The sequence below is a fragment of the Vulpes lagopus genome, chromosome 14 (assembly GCF_018345385.1).
Source record: "Vulpes lagopus strain Blue_001 chromosome 14, ASM1834538v1, whole genome shotgun sequence".
In the NCBI taxonomy this organism is placed as follows: Eukaryota; Metazoa; Chordata; class Mammalia; order Carnivora; family Canidae; genus Vulpes; species Vulpes lagopus.
This window is the reverse complement of record NC_054837.1, coordinates 9,577,871-9,590,059: the sequence shown is the minus strand read 5'-3', so window position 1 is coordinate 9,590,059 and position 12,189 is coordinate 9,577,871. Positions and strand designations below refer to the sequence as shown.

Here is a 12,189-nt window from a genome sequence, read left to right as displayed (position 1 = left end):
TCATTACTATCTGGCATCGTTTTATTTTTCTCTAATTCCCCTTTAAGGTGCCATCTCAGTGTTATCCTGGCCAGGAGGGTCGTGTCGCGTCATGGGGCATTGCTTCCTTAATGCCAGCTTGCCTTGAGAGTTTTGACTAGACCACGGCGACCATGTGCGTGAAGGGTTGTCAACTGCCCTTTCTTGGGAAGGACTGCCCCACCTACATTGAGAGGTAGTTCTTCCTGCCCTTTAAAAAAAAAAAAAAAAAAAAGATTTATTGGGACGCCAGGGTGGCTCAGCAGTTGAGCATCTGTCTTCCCCTCGGGGTGTGATCCCGGAGTTCCAGGATCAAGTCCCACATCGGTATCCTTGCATGGAGCCTGCTTCTCCCTCTGCCTGTGTCTCTCTCTCTCTCTTTCTGTCCCATGAATAAATAAATAAAATCATTAAAAAAATAAAAGATTTATTTAGGGGTGCCTGGGTGGCTCAGTCTGTTAAGCATCTGCCTTCAGCTCAGGTCTTGATCCCAGGATCCTGGGATTGAGCCCCATTTGAGGCTTCCTCTTCCTTGGGAGTCTGCTCCTCTTCCCTCTGCCCACTCCTCCTCTCGTGCTCTTTCCTTCTCTCAATAAGTTAAAAAAAAGTATATATATTTATTTTTGAAGATTTTATTTATTTATTTTTTGAAGATTTTATTTTTTTGACAGCATAAGCCAGGGAGAGTGGCAGGGAGAGGGAGAAGCAGACTCCCTGCTGAGCAGGGACCCGCATGCAGGGCTCAACCTCAAGACTCCAGGATCATGATCCGAGCTGAAGGCAAACCCTTAACTGACTGAGCCACCTGGGTGCCCTTATTCCTGTTTTTTGGTCAGGAAATATTTTTTTGTATGAGATGAGATGTTTGGCTTTAATTATTTCAGAGTCCTTAGCTTAAAACATTGTTAGCTACTAGGATTGATTTTGAATTTGTGGAGTTGGGAGTTTCTTTCTAGGAGCGGTGGGTGGGCAGTTGCAGCTCTCTGACTCAGCTGTGACTGAAATCTCTGCCTCTGGGACTTAGTTATCTCATCTGAAGGGTGTCCCCAGGGCAGGTGAGATGATTGTGATAGTGTCTTCCAGCATGGCTGCCCAGGCTTTCTGGGTGCCTTTTAGCTCCTCACCTGTGGAATTTCCACCTATTTACCACTGTGCCTTGCTGTTTGTCTCCTCCCTTAAGGTCTCTGCCTACCATGCAGGCCCAGCAGCTCCTGTCCTTGGCCACGTTCTGTCTCCTGTTCCAGGTCCACTGTTGGTTGTTGCTGTTATTTATTATGTTGTTTTTAAAAAAGATTTTTAAATTTTATTTATTTTTATTTTTTTTTTAAATTTTTTTTATTTTTTATTTTTTTTTTATGATAGTCACAGAGAGAGAGAGAGAGAGAGAGAGGCAGAGACACAGGCAGAGGGAGAAGCAGGCTCCATGCACCGGGAGCCCGATGTGGGATTCGATCCCGGGTCTCCAGGATCGCGCCCTGGGCCAAAGACAGGCGCCAAACCGCTGCGCCACCCAGGGATCCCTAAATTTTATTTATTTTTAAAGATTTTATTAATTCATGAGAGCCACACAGAGGCAAAGATAGGCAGAGGGAGAAGCAGCCTCCCTGCAGGGAGCCTGATACAAGACTTGCTCCCCGGACTCTGCGATCACAACCTGAACCAAAGGCAGACACTCAACCACTGAGTCACCCAGGTGCCCCGTTTTTTTAAAAATATTTTATTTGAGAGAGCGTGAACATGTGCACGAATGGAGAGAGGGGCAAAGAAGAGGGAGAAGAAGCAGCAGACTTCCTGCTCAGTGAGATCATGACCTGGGCCCAAGTCTGATGCTCAACCAACTGAGCCACCCAGGCACTCTCCAGGTCCACTGTTTTATTAATTACTCTCTTGGCTTGTTTGCCTGAGAAATATTTACGTCTTCCCTTTGGGAGCTCTCTCCTTCCTCTTAATACCCAGAGGTTGAGCATTTACTACTTGTAGAACATTGGGCTTTCTGGGCAGTAGAAAGCTTATGACCCACCTTAGTGCTTCCCAGACTTGAATGTGCATGCGAGTTCTGAAGGGTTAAAATTCAAGTTCTGGTTTTTAGGTCTGGAGTCAGGCCTGAGCAGCTACATTTCTTGTGAGATCCTGAGTAGTGCTGCTATAGCTACAGCTGCTGATCCATGGACCATGCCCCATGATGAGCAGAACCTGTGGGAACTGGCTCTAGGGCTACAGGAACCAGTGCCTTGGGGCCTTGGTGCCTCCTGATTAAAGTAGCTCCTGGGTTTTCATTTGTTCCTTACCTGATGGGGATGGCAGATATCCCCTGCTGTGCTCTCCTTTGGGCTTACCCTCCTATGGGTGCTCCCTGCCTCCAGGCTTCTGCTCTGTTGCTGCCAGAGAGCCTTTCACCAATAGCTCAGGCCCTTCCTGAGGGGAGTGCAATGTGGTGGAGAGAGCCTGGAGGTGAGCATAGTTTTTGTAATAATCATAATCTTAAATTGCTGATCCCCTTCTTTGGTGCTCATCTGCCTCTACCCAGTGGCACATATGGCTTGGCCTGGTGGGATACACTTGCCAGATCTTGCTCTCTGGTGGGACCCTGCCCTGTGCCTTTCCTGGTGCCAGGTAGCCAGTTGTGTCAGAGCCAGGAGGGGACATCTATTTGTAGGCCCCAAGGCCTCTTGACTTCGCTTCTGGTTGGCTCCAAAGCCAGGAGAGATGGGATGGTTGTAGGCCTGAGAGAGGGAGAAAACCCATGGCTGCCCTGGAGAAGCAAGGTTTGCAAGCCATGGGTCCTGACCGGTTGGAGCTTCCTGCCAGGGCTTTCCTCACAGCTGCACTTTCTAGCCTTTCCTCACAGTGTTGAGTTATCAGGAACTGGCCCACTTCTCAGATGGAGGTGCACAGAGATGCAGGTGGTCAGGGCCCACACAGGAGTTGGCCTCTCATGGGCAGCATGGGGTCTTCGGTGGGGCCTGAAGGGATTTCAGGACAGACTCAAAGTCTGGCTAGGCTAGATGCCATTTCCTGTACTGTTCAGAGTGAGCTGGTGGATAGACGAGGGGCATGAGGGGCAGAGAAGGATGTGGACACAGGGTCCCTGATGATCATATCACCAAAGCACTGAGTAGAACCCAAATGTTTATTTCGTAGAAGCCGCGTCGGAGGGAGGGCTGGGTTCCTGGCATTCGCAGAGCCTGTTGCTTTCCAGGAGGATGGTCTGGGAGAAGAGCCAGGAGCTGCTGGCCAGCATCCAGGTCTGGGCTGGATTACACGGCTGGGCTTGCCCAGAGCACTGAGTCCCACCCACCACCAGCCCATGCCTGGAGGGAAAGGCCAGAGAGGTCATGGAGGCCAGGGGTGTTCTCAGAAGAGCAGCGGGCACAACCTAGGTACCCAGAGCAGACTGCATGCTGGGGGGGTGGGGGGTGGATACCTTGTTACTCGTAGCCAGAAGTTTCTCTCTGGCCTCAAGGTATTGAAGGAGCTGGGCTGATCTTATATACTGCAATCAAGAGAATGCAGCCCAGGTGAGGCTCTGCTGTGACAGGCAGGTGGCTGGTGGGTGGGCAGGAGGAGATGAGGGCGGAGGTGGAGACCAAGACCCTTCTGGCTCTGCATGGAAGGCGGTGCTCCTGTAAGTCACGTCCCTGCCCAACAATGGGATGTGTGTGGTATCTTTCCGTTGGAGTGAGGAGAGCGTGATTTCAGCTCTGGATCAGGCGTTTGAGTCCTCATTCTGCCACCTGCTTACTCTTGTGACCTTGTGCAAGTTCCTTAACCCCCAGAACCTTGCTGTCTCATCTGTTCCTGGACGTGGAGATAATACCCCACTCTTCCCCAGGAGGCAGACTGAGATGCTGCCTGGGTGGATAGGTGAAGGGGAGAAAGGCTCCTGGTGAAGGGATGGGTAAGACTTCATGGAGCAATACAGAGAAGAGGGATATAGAGGCTGGATTTCTCACCTGGATGGCTCAGTCAGTAGAGCGTCTGATTCTTGATTTTTGGCTCAGGGTTGTGAGATTGAGCCCCGTCTTGGGCTCTGATGGGGCTTGTGGGCTCAGTGGGGAGTCTGCTTGAGATTCTCTTTCTCCCTCTGCCCCTCTCGCCAGTCCCCCCCCCCCCTCCAAAAAAAGCGGGTAGAGGGATATAGAGAAGGATTCCAGGCCATCAGAATAGGAGAACACAGTCTCGGGCTTCTGACCATGCAGGGCTGGTTGTTGGCTTGGAGGCTGGGTCTTGAGTTCTTCTGGATCCTAGGCTGTTTGTACCTTCCACATTGTTTCCACCATGCCCTCAAACTGTTCTCTTTCAGCCTGGGTGGGGCCAGGCCTCAAGGAAGAGGCACCTGTTAGGGCCATACCTGGAGTACCAGGTGACCAATGCAGGTCAGCTGTGACTCAGGCCGATGCTGACCTCAGATTCAGGCTTGAGGACAGTAGCCAGCATGTTTAGGACCCTTTCTGACACAGATGAGCTAAACCCCTGTGGGTGTGGAAGCTGCTTTGTGGCTGGCTGTACTTTGTCCAGCACTGCCTCTCTGCTTGGTACACTTTGTGTCTCCTACCTGGCAGTGGAGCCCTGGGTGGGCAATGGGTGGTTAGAAGATTCCCATGTCACTGTTACTTCTGTCTGGGTGTTCCTTGCCAGGAGGTGATTAGGGAGGAAAGACAGTCTCCTGTTGGGTATTTTGGGGTGGGCTGATTGGAGCTCCTCCTGTCTCCCAGCATAGCTCCAAGACTGCTGTGGGAAGTCCTGTTCAAGGAAGTGAGGGGGTGGGCACCAGAGAGGGGTGGTGGTGACAAAGTTTCTAAGAGTCCTGGGCCAAGAGGCCAGCCCAAGGAAGGGAGGCAAGTGGGCCTCTTTTCCTGTCTATCGTCTTTTTTTTTTTTTAAGATTTTATTTATTTATTCATGAGAGAGACAGAGAAAGAGAGGCAGAGACATAGGTAGAGGGAGAAGCAGGCTCCATGTAGGGAGCCTGACATAGAACTCAATCCCAGGACTCCAGGGTCACGCCCTGGGGTGAAGGTGGCACTAAACCACTGAGCCACCGGGGCTGCCCTATCACCTTTCTCTTTAGGGCCCACCCTCCTGTTTGGGAGGAAGGTGGAGAAGTTTTCCGAAATTGGGAGGCCTTGCAGTCAAGATGCCCACAGTTGCCTCTGGTGGGGGGAGGGGTTGTTCCTCCCTGCAGGAAGTCAGGCCTTGGGTGGAAGGGACATCTTTCTGGAGCATATTACTCATGAGGGTTAGGATTGCCAGCTGTGAAATGGCACTCTGGATTTGGCCCTTACTCATGGGGCTAGGGATGTACTCTTCTGTCTCCAGGGGGGATGCAGGGCCTGCTGCCAGGCCCAGGGAGGTGAAGCTCCCAGCCTGATCTCCAGAGGCTACTGCTGGAGGTTGAATGACCAGAGCAGTTACTATTTTTTTTCTCGATTTTTAAGTAATCTCTATATCCAGTGTGGGACTTTTGAACTCATGACTCTGAGATCTAGAGTCACCTGCTCTTCTGACTGAGCCAGCCAGGCACCCTGACCAGAGCAGTTCTGAATGCTCAGGCCTCCTGGAGCCCAGGTTCTGGACATGGTGGGTATCCAGGCTGAGTTGGCACAGTTCCCATCAGATAGATGATTAGAATTGTTCTCCTGGGCTCTCTGTTTAAGCCAAGATAACTTTTCTGTTGTTTTATTTTTCAAAAAAATTTTATTCGTTTATTTATTTATTATAAGGGACGGAGAGAGAGCATGTGTGCATGCAAGCCCACTGAGGGATGAGCAGAGGAAGGAGAAAGAGAATCCCAAGCAAAGTCCTGCCAAGTGCGGAGCCTGACGTGTGGCTCCATCTCATGATCCTGAGATCATGACCTGAGCTAAAATCAAGAGTCAGACACCCTTGGGATCCCTGGGTGGCGCAGCGGTTTGGTGCCTGCCTTTGACCCAGGATCGAATCCCACATCAGGCTCCCGGTGCATGGAGCCTGCTTCTCCCTCTGCCTATGTCTCTGCCTCTCTCTCTCTCTCTCTCTCTCTCTCTCTCTGTCTCTCTCTCTGTGACTATCATAAATAAATAAAAATTAAAAAAAAAAAAAAAAGAGTCAGACACCCAACAGACTGAGCCACCCAGGCTCCCTAAAGATCACTTTTATTTTAAAACATCTTCTCATGGCTTTTGAAAGGTTGGGCCAGAGCATGTTCTGCTTTTTGTAAGGGTGCTAGGAAAAGAGGCCTGAGAGGTGGCCTCATTCTTGCTTCTCCATGAGCCCTTTAGGCCATGTAGACTGCCTGGGATCATGGGCAAGTGAGGTTCCTAGTGGGGTGCTGTTCCATGGATCAGGAGGGCATGGGGGCCCTGTTTCCACCATCCTCACTGGCCTTTTGTCTGGTGTGTGTTTGCGGGGTAGGGTGAGGGAATCTCAGGAGTATCCTTGGCCTTAGGCTTTGACTACCTACTGAAGACCACAAGGGCTGCTGAGCCAGGTTAGAATCAGGAGGGACACGGATTTGTCTGTGCCTTGACTACTATGCCCTGATGAGCTGCTTCCTATAGGTGCCTGGGATGAGTGAATGTTAGCTGGTAGTGAGCTGCTGAGAACGGCATGTCCTCTGGAAACTTCTATTCTTTGGAATAGAAGTTGGAATTTTTGTTTTCAATATGAGATAAAAATTTGTATGCAACATGGTACCCAAATATCAGGTGACCCCTTGAGTTTTGACCAAAGAGTACATCTACCTTAACCCAAACGCCTACCAAAATGAAGAGCCCTCCTTAGCCCAGAAAGCTCCTCACCCTCCACAGGCTCTTCTGATTTTGTTTCTACCATGGACTAGTTTTGCTTTTTCTAAAACTTAATTTATTTTTATTTTTTTGAGCTTTTAAATATTTTTTTAAACATTTATTCATAAGAGACAGAAAGAGAGGGGCAGAGACATAGGCAGAGGGAGAAGCAGACCTCCCACAGGGAGCCCGATGTGGGACTCGATCTCTGGGACCAGGAACACGCCCTGAGCCAAAGGCAGACGCGCTCAACCACTGAGCCACCCAGGAGTCCCTCTAGAACTTAGAACTTAATTTAAATGGAATTGTGCATCTGTACTCTTTTGTGTAAGGTTTTCTTCCCTTGGCATCATGATTTTGAGATTTATCATGTTTGTGCATCAGTATCGTCTTTTTTTTTCCTTTTAGGATTTTATTTTATTTTTTTTAAATAAAAATCCATTCTCCACCAGCTTTATTTTTTTTTAAGATTTTATTATTTGAGAAAGAGAAAGCACAAGCCGAGGGGAATGGCAGAGGGAGAGGGAGAAGCAGACTTCCCACTGAGCAGGGAGCCTGATGTGGAGCTCGATCCCAGGACCCCAGGATCATGACCTGAGATGAAGGCAGCCGCTTAACTGAGTCAGCCAGGCACCCCAAGGATTTTTAAAGTAATATATATTTATTTTATATTTTGAATATTAAATGAACATACAGAATTTACAGTTTTCCTGTACTTCCACCTGCTACCCCCAGAGATAATCTCGTTTATTGATTGGTGGTCATGCCCCCAAGATGTGTCTTTCCATAGAATGGTGTTGGCTGGCCAGGAATTTCATGTCTGTAGCTGAAGACGGTAGATAGGAAGGAGCAGCAGATGAGTGCAGGGAGCTCGGCCAGCTCTCTTGGCTCAGCTCTGTGGGCCTGGCTTTCCTGTGGGTGGGTGTGTTATTTTTATTATTTATTTATTTTTAAAAGATTATTATTTATCTGAGAGAGAGAGAGCGTACTCAACAGAGAGCATGAGTGGGGGAGAGAGGGAGAAGCAGGCTCCTCACCAAGCAGGCAGCCTGACATGGGGCTCAATCCGAGAGGACTCTGGGATCATGACCTGAGCCAAAGGTACATGCTTAACTGGCTGAGCCACCCGGGCGCCCTGGATGTGTATTTTATTTTTTATTTTTAAAGATTTTACTTATTTACTCATGAGAGACACACACAGGCAGAGACATAGGCAGAGGGAGAAGCACCATCACCACCACCCCGCCCCTGCCCCCACCGCAAGGAACGCAGCATGGGACTCTATCCTAGGACCCTGGGATCGCACCCTGAACCAAAGGCAGATGCTCAACCACCAGGTGCCCTGGGTGTATATTTTAAAAATCTGGGGTGTCCTCACCCTCAGTGTTTACGTGGGGGCACCTCTGGCTTTTCTGTGTCAGGGACTTGGAAGGGGAGGAAAGGACCTGAGAATTAAGCAGAGATCTGTGTAGTTCTCTGCGTAACAGCCTAGCTGGGTAGGTGGGGGTGGACCATTTTGTAAACAAGGACCTGGGAAGGGAACCCAGGTGTTACATAGCCAGGTCTCTCTGTTCATTCTCCCCCAGCTTCTGTGTTCACAAGAACTGGCCTTCCCCAGGGACTGTGTTTCCTTCTGCCCTTCCCCAGGGCCAGCCTAGCCAGGGTCTCATCCCCTGCTCCCCTAAGATGGCAAGGTCTTGGCTTCAGAGGAGTATCTGATTATCCCACTGCCCCAGATCTTGGTCTTCCCAGAGCCAGTGCTCCAGCAGGCAACGGTTCTGAGCTGAGTGTGGATCCTTGGGGCCATAGGCCCGCTGCCTGGGCCTGCTGCCAGGGGGCTCCTCGGTGCCAGGGACTGGTGCCAGGCAGTATCTTCATCCCAGCCTGTGGGCTCCTGCCAGGGCTGGGCACCAGCCCCTGTCCCCAGTGGGGTACTGCACTGCCAGCTTACTGCACCAGCCCACACACCCATGTTTCTAGGTACCTGGCACCCCGCCTCCCCTGAGGCTGTGGCCTCTCCAGTGTAGGTGCCAGCTGCTTCTATACCCAGTGTTGCGCTGTTGGGCAGAGGCCTCTGCTGTGACTATTTTGCTGGGAAGAAAGAGCAGTGCTTTTGCAGGGGTCCTAGCCCTGAAGCAGTGGGCACCCTCTCACCTGTGGTGAGGTTGCATTGGCACTTACAGCCCCCATGGTGGCCCTCGCTTGCCCCAACCTGGGGTGGAAGGCAGGTAGGGAGGGTGGCATCGTACTGGCTGTGAACTCTCAGAGGGCAGCTCTACTGTGGTCCCACTCAGTGGAGGACACAGTGAAGGCTACTCAGCCCTGCCCTGTGGAGTCCTTGTAGGGAGGTTGGGCCTGAGAAGTCCTGTATGACTCAACCTGGGAGACCTCGGTCAGTCACTGTGCCTTTCCATGGCTGGTGACGTGGCTGGCAGGGCTGGAGCAGTGGGTACCCATGGAAGCCCCACTCCTCGCATGTGGTTCAGTAGTTGTTGGCCGGCTCTCTGACAAGGGCAAGTAATCCCAAATGCAGGGTCTGGTAAGTGCTAAATTAGAAGCCACTGTGTGGACACCGTGCCCCAGCAGGGCTTGGGGTGCCCTGAGATCCGGTGGGGAGCAGGCAGGTGGCACAGGGCTCTGTGGGGGGCATCTGGTTGGCTCGAACACATCGCTCTGGCTCTCTGTCCATTTTTTTCAGGGCTGCTCTCACCAGTGCTGAGATGGTCTTTGCCCCCTTCCTAAGGCTGAGCTCTACTCTGTCCTGCTGGCCACCTCTGGCCTGAACTCTCTACACAAGCAAGGGGCCCAGGCCGCGCCGCCTTCATTAAATGTAGAAATAGACACTCTTAGACCTCTCTGGACCAACAGATCTGGTTCTGCTGCCCTCTGGGCCATGGGTGGGATCCTGGACCAACCCGCCCCCCCTTCCCCCCATACGCCCCAGGCCACCCCATGAGAGGAGAGCTGTGCAAGGGGCCAGAGAGACAGCTGGCAGGCTGGAGCTGAGGCCTCTCAGCCACCCCGCACCCCGGGTCTGGTCACATTCCTGAGGGACCTGCTGAGCCTCCCTGGCCCTGGGGGTGGGGGAAGGGCAGGCAGGGATGGGCTCCAGGCTGCTGCAGGCCTCCGCCCCCACCCTTGGCTCCATTCCAAGGGAGCCTAGGCTTGCTGAGTGGGGTGCAAAAAGCCAGAACCTCAGGATCCCCCTCCCTGGGGACCTGTATCTTGGGGAGGGGGTGGGCAGAGGGGAAACCCTTTGCATCTGGCAGCAGCTGCCAGCTGCTTTGGCGGGCTGGTATTGAAAGGCCAGGCCCGAAGAAACTCCTGCGAAGAAACTCCTGCGAGGGGAGGCCATGTGGTCAGGCTGGGCTGGGCAGGAGGGGGCTGGGCCCTCTGGGCAGGGAGGGGGACAGTGGGAGCAGATCTGGAAGGGAAGGAGGCAGGAGAGCCAGAAGCGGTTGAGACTGGTTCTTATAAATAGCCCATTGCACTAGTGCCTCCAATTTTGACCTTTTGTTATGTAAATGTGGCCAGCCTGAGAAGGGCCTTGCCCAGGCCTCCTGCCACCATGCCTGCCCGCCAGGAATTAATGTGCCTGCCACCAGCTCCCCACAGGCCTCGGTGGCCCTTAGAGTACCCTAAATCCTAAATCTCCTGGGTGGGAGGAGAGTGCAGCCCTGCTAAGTTCTCTAGACCTGTGACTTGCCCTACCACTGAGCCTGATTGCTGTGGACTGTGGCTGCTGTCCCCTGCCTGGCTGTCCCTAGCGTCCCAGCCAGAGAGATCCCAGACCTTCCTGGGAGTGAGGGCTCCAGGGCCACCAGGTGCCTTCCCCTTCACTGTCCTTCCTTCCCTCCCTTGCTGATGTCAATCCAGGTGACCCTGTCCATCTTCTGCTTCCCAGGTGACCAGGCATTGATGCACCCCCAGGGAGGCCACGCGCTCAAGGAGGCCACCCCCGCTGGCTGCTGCTCACATGGTTTCTGGGCCCCTGGCACTCCGGTAGGCTGGGGAGGGGGAATTGGCAGGATGGAGGGAGGGGGAAGTATGGGGGAGGGTGGCCCACAAAGACCTGCAGTTCTCAGTCTGGTCCTTTGTGTGCACACAGTGTTGGGTAGCATGGAGGGGAGGCTGGGGCCCTGCTGCCCTCTTCCTGCAGAGGAGCGGCTGCTGTGGCTCACAGGCTCTTATAAGTCAGGGCCTCCTTCCCTTGGCCTGTCCCCTTGCCAGTCTGGGAGCATCAAGCACCCTGGGTGCTGGTGGGGCTGACACTGCATTTCCTGGGACTGGGTGGAAACTGTGCCTTGGGCTCTTTGTCTTTGCTTGGCTGGTTGAGGGGCAGAGAGTGGCAGAGGATAGGTTCCCTCAGGACCTGGGCTCTCACCTCTGAGCCCCAGCTGAGCAGTCTTGTAAGGTTGGGCTGGCTCAGCGGGTGTTTGTGGCCTCCTGTTAGGCCCTGAGTGCTAGCGTGTGGCTGTCTACCCATGTGTGTTCACAGTGAGTTCCTAAGGCCACTTTGGCATGTGTGTGGTTATTAGGGTTTTCCTCTGTCTTTGCAAATGAGGGCAGGCGTGGGGCAATGGGGTGTGAGAAGTGTTTATGTTACAGGAAGGCAGTGATCTCTTCCCGAAGAGAGGCAGGACTTGGCTGGGTCCACTGGTAGAGGCAAAGGGGTCCCAGGTTGAGCGAGGCTCAGAGCAGTCTGAGCGAGGCTCAGAGATTGAGCCCTGAGCCAAAGGACATTAAAGCACCCTTGTCAGCTGCATGGCACACAGTTGCCTGTGGGAGGGTGCATGTTCCCTGAGGGGCTGGAGGGAGCAATGAGCTACACCTTGTGCCTCAGATCCTGCTGCTCATTTGGGTGGATGCATGGTCAGAGCACCCCACTCTCAGAGACCCATGTGCATGCTATTACAAAGCCCACCTGCAACGTTCCCGTGGAGGGCAGAGGCCTTTGTGTGTTTATTAATGACATCAGTTAGTGTCTGCGCCAGTCTGACAAGGCCAGCTGGCTGCCTTTCCCAGGGCCATGGTAGTGCCAGGGGCTTGGCCAGGCCCGCTTTTCTGCTCAGCACCTTGAGACCCAGGCTGGGGTACTCAGGGCCCTCTAGGGGGGGTGAGGCCCTCATGGAATGGGAGCAGGCACTGGCAAGGGACTATGGCTGGAATACTAAAGGTAGGTCTGTGAGGTTGACAAATCCGAAAGCTTGGGAAACCACCGGAATTTGAAAGACACCCAGGGCAGAGCAGAGCTCACAAATGGCGGCTGCATATTTGATTTGGCCCACATGGTATTTAAGGCAAAAGAACCTTTATTTGACATTGAGAGATTAAGCTGAAAAATCTCAATTTCTAGCTTGTCCTAAAAGCTGGGAGGTTGCATGCCCATGTGGAAAGTGAGCACA

The 12,189-nt window shown here is 52.7% G+C and overlaps 1 protein-coding gene across 1 annotated transcript in view; it reads left to right on the top strand.

Annotated features, from left to right (window-relative positions):
- HIC2 (HIC ZBTB transcriptional repressor 2) overlaps positions 1 to 12,189 on the top strand; it is a 33,237-nt gene that overhangs the window by 13,908 nt on the left and 7,140 nt on the right. Inside the window, exon 2 of the mRNA XM_041729457.1 lies at positions 10,689 to 10,786. Within this exon, the coding sequence (XP_041585391.1) occupies positions 10,761 to 10,786 (26 nt within the window). The 5' untranslated portion in view covers positions 10,689 to 10,760. The remainder of the gene's footprint in view (positions 1 to 10,688; positions 10,787 to 12,189) is intronic.